The sequence below is a fragment of the Dipodomys ordii genome, unplaced genomic scaffold (assembly GCF_000151885.1).
Source record: "Dipodomys ordii isolate 6190 unplaced genomic scaffold, Dord_2.0 Scaffold125, whole genome shotgun sequence".
Lineage (NCBI taxonomy): Eukaryota > Metazoa > Chordata > Mammalia > Rodentia > Heteromyidae > Dipodomys > Dipodomys ordii.
Genome location: NW_012267341.1, coordinates 1,788,296 through 1,793,423, shown reverse-complemented (window position 1 = coordinate 1,793,423; position 5,128 = coordinate 1,788,296). Strand labels below are relative to the sequence as shown.

The window sequence follows — 5,128 nt, the reverse complement described above, 5'->3', positions numbered from 1 at the left end:
GTCCCGGGCTCGCGGCAGCCCATCACGGACGGCCCTGGCTCGAGGTGGGGGGGGCGGCCCGAGCCCTCCGCCGCCCCCTTAGCAGCTCGGACCCTGTGGGCCTGAGACTCGGGACCCGTGGGGTGGGCGATCCTCGCACGCGGTCCCCAGTGGGGAAGGGGCCAGGCCGCGGGAGTCTGACCCGTTGCTCTCTCCCCAGGATGCAGCACCGAGGCTTCCTGTTCCTGGTCCTCCTCGCCCTCCTGGCGCTCACCTCCGCGGTGGCCAAGAAGAAAGGTGACGGGGTGGGCGGGGAGGGCGGGGAGGGGGGGCGAGGGCTGGCCGCCGGAGTTCCACTCGGGACCGCGCGGCACCCCGCGATCTGAGCTCTGTTCTGCGCGCGTTGTAGACAAGGTGAAGAAGGGTGGCCCGGGCAGCGAGTGCGCGGAATGGACCTGGGGCCCGTGCACCCCCAGCAGCAAGGACTGCGGCGTGGGCTTCCGCGAGGGCACCTGCGGGGCCCAGACGCAGCGCATCCGCTGCCGGGTGCCCTGCAACTGGAAGAAGGAGTTTGGAGGTGAGGTGGCCAAGTAGCGCGGCCGGGGGGGGGGCGGTCCTCGCTGAACACATGGGCTGGCTGGTGGAGGGGGGCCGCGGGGTGGCCGGCCCCGACCCGCAGCCCCTCTCCCGCCAGCCGACTGCAAGTACAAGTTTGAGAGCTGGGGAGCGTGTGATGGGGGCACAGGCACCAAAGCCCGCCAGGGCACCCTGAAGAAGGCGCGTTACAATGCCCAGTGCCAGGAGACCATCCGCGTGACCAAGCCCTGCACCCCCAAGACCAAAGCCAAGGCCAAAGGTCAGCGATGGGGGGGGCTCCCCAACCCGAGAGGAGTGTTAGAGCTGAGGTTTGGGGTCCTTCCTGGTCAGTGATTCGTTGCCATTAGGATGTCCGCGGAACAAGTCTTAGGGAGGGTGGGGGGGGTCGGGAGATGCCAAATCCTCTCAGGCACAAGGATGGACGAACTCGGTGTCCGTGGGAGCATTTGGCATTGGCTCCAGGAACAGGCCTCGGTCACCTCTTGCTGGAGGGGGCCGTTGGGCTCCCGGGCTCGGGGCTCGGCCGAGGACCTCGCTGCCTCGCTCTCAGCCCTGACTCACAGCAGCCCAGATTGACCTCTGCCCGCTGGCCAGGCGAGGAAGTGGTGGCTGTTGTTCCGGCGTCTGCGCCCAGGCCTGGGACTGAAAGCTTGGAAGTTTTCTAATCCCCATTGAAAGTAGACAGACATTTCAAGGAGTGGGAAAAGGTCCGGCCCCACAAAGGCTGCCTTTTCTCCCCCACCTGCTTCCAGGTCAATGGAGCCAAAGCCACCAGGGGGCGGGATTTTCTCTCCTCTGGCCTGTGGGTTGGGGGAGGGGTGCCAGAGAGGGTCTCCAGGGTCGGTGGGCTGCCTCAGCTAATGTGTTTTTCTTGTTTTACAGCCAAGAAAGGGAAAGGGAAGGATTGAGGCTAGGCTGGAAGGAGATGGAGCCCCTGGGCCTCACCTGTGGCCTGGTCACCGCCCTCCCCTCACACAGCCCGGAGATATAACCTGCCAGTGCCTTTTGTCTGCTTGTTAGCTTTATCAATCATGCCCCGCCTCTGCCCTCTCACTCCACCCCCACCCCCGTGCCCTCAGTGGGGAGGGACTAGGGATTCTGGGAAATTTGAGTCTCCCTCAGAGGGATTTGAATCCCACTCTCTCCCCCCACCCCACCCTTTGTATTCCCCCACCATGATGCCTGTTACTGAGAAATAAATAAAATGAACTGACTTGTTTTCCAATCAAAGCTTTTCTTTTTCATATATAAAAGGGTGTTTGCTGTGCAGCTTTGTTGGAGGTGAGGGAGAAGACAGGCCGCAGGGACAGGCGAACTAAAGGGGTCGGGACTTTGTTAGTGAATCCTCCCAGAGCTCATGGAAAAAGCAGAACAAGGGTGAAAAGAACATCTTCCAGGGGCCCCCATGAAGTTCCCTGAACCTTTTTACTCTTCTCCCAGGGACCTGGCTGGAGCTGAGCAAGTGAACTTAGATGACCCACTAATGCTCAACCTCACCTAGTCAAAGGTCTTTTGGTCCAGGCCTCTGCCCATCAGAAAGATTTGCCCACAGGGAAGAGTAGAGGTGAGGGGTGCCCGCCTGCCTCACCCCTGCTACCACTGAAACCTATGGAGCGCCACCCTGTCCCCTTTCTCCTTTGGACCCCGGGAGGGCCTCCCTCATCAGAGAAGTGGAGGGAAGTACTGCCTAGCACAGCTCCCCTGCTTTGCTTGCTATGGAGGTGGGGTAGGAGGTCCTTCACAAGAAGGCCCAGAACTCAGTTCCTGAGTGACTCCAGGATTCCCATCTTCTCCCATCTTGGCCTGGCTGGACTCTTAACTTGCTGCAGGACTTGCTGCTTCCTACCCAGAGCCTGGCTGAGCTGCGGCCCCAGGGGAAATGTCTACCCCTGGCTTGGGATTTGGGGGGGCGGGGAAGGGCTGAGCCTACATGCAGGGTGCAGGGAGGTGGAAAGCACCGGTTACAGCAGAATGGGGGACCCCACCTTCTACCCCTTCCTAGCCTGGCCCCTTTGCTCCTGGAACACTGTTCACTCACATGTCCATTCCTTCAACTCTGCTGGTAGTTGGCCACGACACCCCGGCCAGTGTCCTCCCCCCCAGCTCCCTGAAACAGGGTGATAAGCGCCAGGGGCCCCAGTTCAGACATTTCCTGACTCAGCCTCCTCGGCCTGAGCAGAGATGTGGTCTCGGAATCCGGCCCGAGCCTCTTCCGGAACCTCCCGGCATCTTGGAGACCGCAGTTCTCTTCAGCAGATGGAAATACGGAACACAGGGCCTCCGACTCTCTTCCCCTTGGCTGGTGAGCCCTGTGGTCCCCCAGCACACACATGTAACCCCAGCACCTCCTAGCGCACCTGCCTGCCTACCTGGCTGTGCCGATGTTCCGGTACTGGCACAGCAGCAGGTGCCGGAAGGTCTTTTTGAATGTGGCGTTGCAGAGCGCGTAGCAGGCAGGGTTGATGGTGCTGTTGACGTAGCAGAGCCAGTAGCCAATGGACCACACGGTGTCGGGGATGCAGCTCTGGCAGAAGGTGTTCACCAGGACCATGACGTTGTAGGGCGTCCAGGTGAGGATGAAGGCCAGCAGGATGGCAAAGATGGTCCGAGTCACTTTGCGCTCCCGAGCTGCCATCTGCCGCTTCTTGCGCACCTGATTGCGAGCGATGCTGGCAAACTTTCGGGCCACGTTGGCTGCGGGACGCATGCCAGCTGGCGTGGCGGGCACAATCTCGATGGCTGTCACACACTCATTGCCAGTCTGCTTGGTCACAATCTGGATCTTGGACCATTTGGAGGCTGGGTTGAGGGTTCGTGGCTGCAGGCTAGGAGCGGGCATGGCAGGTGTGGTAGCCTCTGTGGTGGACAGCTCTGTGGCTGGGCGTTCCTTGGTGTTCTGGGTGACGCTGCCGGAGCTAGACTCATTGGAAGTGTCCTTGTCGGCCACTGGGCGTGGCGGGGGTGGGGGCAGGGCGGGTGGAGGCGCCTCTTCCAGCTTCCCATTACGCAGCTCCTCCCTGGCTGTCCCACCAGGCGGGGGTTTCTTCATGCTCTGCTTCATCAGGGGGCTCTTGAGGAAAGCCAGGGTCTTGGCCTTCTTCTCCTTGGGACCCTCGGGTCGGTGCTTATGGACTCGGCTGCGACTGGCCAGGGAAATATGAATGTAGAGCACGGTCATGATGACCACAGGCAGGTAGAAGGCCGCGATGGCTGTGCCGAAGGTCACTGCTGGGTTGGACAGGAACTGAATAAAGCACTGGTTGTCAGGCACTGTCCTCTTGCCCACCACAAATTGCCAGAACAAGATGGCAGGCGCCCAGAGCACAAAGGATAGGACCCAGGCAGCCGCAATCATGAGCCCTGCCATCTTGGTGGTACGACGGGCTGGGTAGGTGAGGGGTTTGGTGACACAGAAGTAGCGATCGAAGCTGATGATGAGAAGGTTCATGACGGAGGCGTTGCTTACCACATAGTCCAGGGCCAGCCACAGGTCACACACCACAGCGCCCAGAGGCCAGTAGCCCTTGATGATGTACAGGGTGTAGAGATTCATGGAGAAAGCGCCTATGATGAGATCTGCACAAGCCAGGCTGAACAGGAAGTAGTTGTTGACTGTCTGCAGTTGCCTGTTGACCTTGATGGACAGCATCACCAGGATGTTGCCTACCACAGTCACCAGGCTCAGCGAGCCCGTCACCGTGGCGATGAACACCATCTCCACAGTCTCATAGCGGTTGTGAGTTGACGTTACCAGGCGCACAGACTGGTTGCTTGTACTGCCGTTGACTGGTGTGAAGTTCGCCATATTGGTTAGCAGCAGGGAATCGGCAGTGGCTGGAGGAGAAAAGAGAGGAAAAGGGTGACATGATGACGAGGATGGAGGGTGATCAGAGGTTAGCAGGAGTCAAGGTGATGCAGCAACGGCAGCTCAGAGAACCTGAGCTCACTCCAGCTAATGCTCCTCCTTTGTGCCCTGATCAGCAAACACAGAGGACCTCCTAGGGCTCAGCTCTGCTTCCAGTGCTTCCAATGCTTCCAGTGAATTAAACAAGGTACTGCTGGCTCACACCTCTAATCCTACCTACTCAGGAGGCTGAGATCTGAGGATCAAAGCCGGCCCAGGCAGAAAATTCCTTGAGTCCCTGATCTCCAATTAACCATGGAAAATCTGGAGTTCAAGTGATAGAGTAAAAAAGTTAAGGGACAGCACACAGGCCCTGAGTTCAAGCCATAGTACTGACATAAAAATAAATAAATAAATAAATACATACATACTTTTCCAAAAAATTGGCCAGGTGCCTGTGGCTCACACCTGTAATTCTATCTATTCAGGAGGCTGAGATCTGAGGATCACAGTTCAAAGCCAGCCCAGGAGGAAAGTCCATGAGACTCATCTCCAATGAACCACCAGAAAACTGGAAGTGGTTCTATGGCTCAAAGTGGTAGAGCATTAGCCTTGAGTGGAAAAAGCTCAGGCCCTGAGTTCAAGCCCCATGACTAAAGGGGAGGTGGGGGGGAAGCAGCAAAATTCAGGTTGGAGTAGTAGTTCAAA

At 58.7% G+C, this 5,128-nt stretch overlaps 2 protein-coding genes across 3 annotated transcripts in view; one reads left to right on the top strand and one right to left on the bottom strand.

Annotated features, from left to right (window-relative positions):
• The window catches only part of Mdk (midkine (neurite growth-promoting factor 2)), a 2,994-nt gene extending 1,239 nt beyond the window's left edge, over positions 1 to 1,755 (top strand). For both annotated transcript variants that reach the window (XM_013029996.1, XM_013029995.1), the window contains exons 2-5: positions 200 to 276; positions 389 to 556; positions 674 to 835; positions 1,459 to 1,755. In XM_013029996.1, the coding sequence (XP_012885450.1) occupies positions 201 to 276; positions 389 to 556; positions 674 to 835; positions 1,459 to 1,484 (432 nt within the window). In that variant the 5' untranslated portion in view covers position 200 and the 3' untranslated portion in view covers positions 1,485 to 1,755. The remainder of the gene's footprint in view (positions 1 to 199; positions 277 to 388; positions 557 to 673; positions 836 to 1,458) is intronic.
• Positions 1,756 to 2,617: 862 nt separating this feature from the next.
• Chrm4 (cholinergic receptor, muscarinic 4) lies at positions 2,618 to 4,426 on the bottom strand. The gene has a single exon (XM_013029994.1). It carries the CDS (start codon positions 4,379 to 4,381, stop codon positions 2,942 to 2,944), a length of 1,440 nt encoding a protein of 479 aa, XP_012885448.1. The 5' UTR covers positions 4,382 to 4,426; the 3' UTR covers positions 2,618 to 2,941.
• Between the last annotated feature and the right edge of the window lie 702 nt (positions 4,427 to 5,128).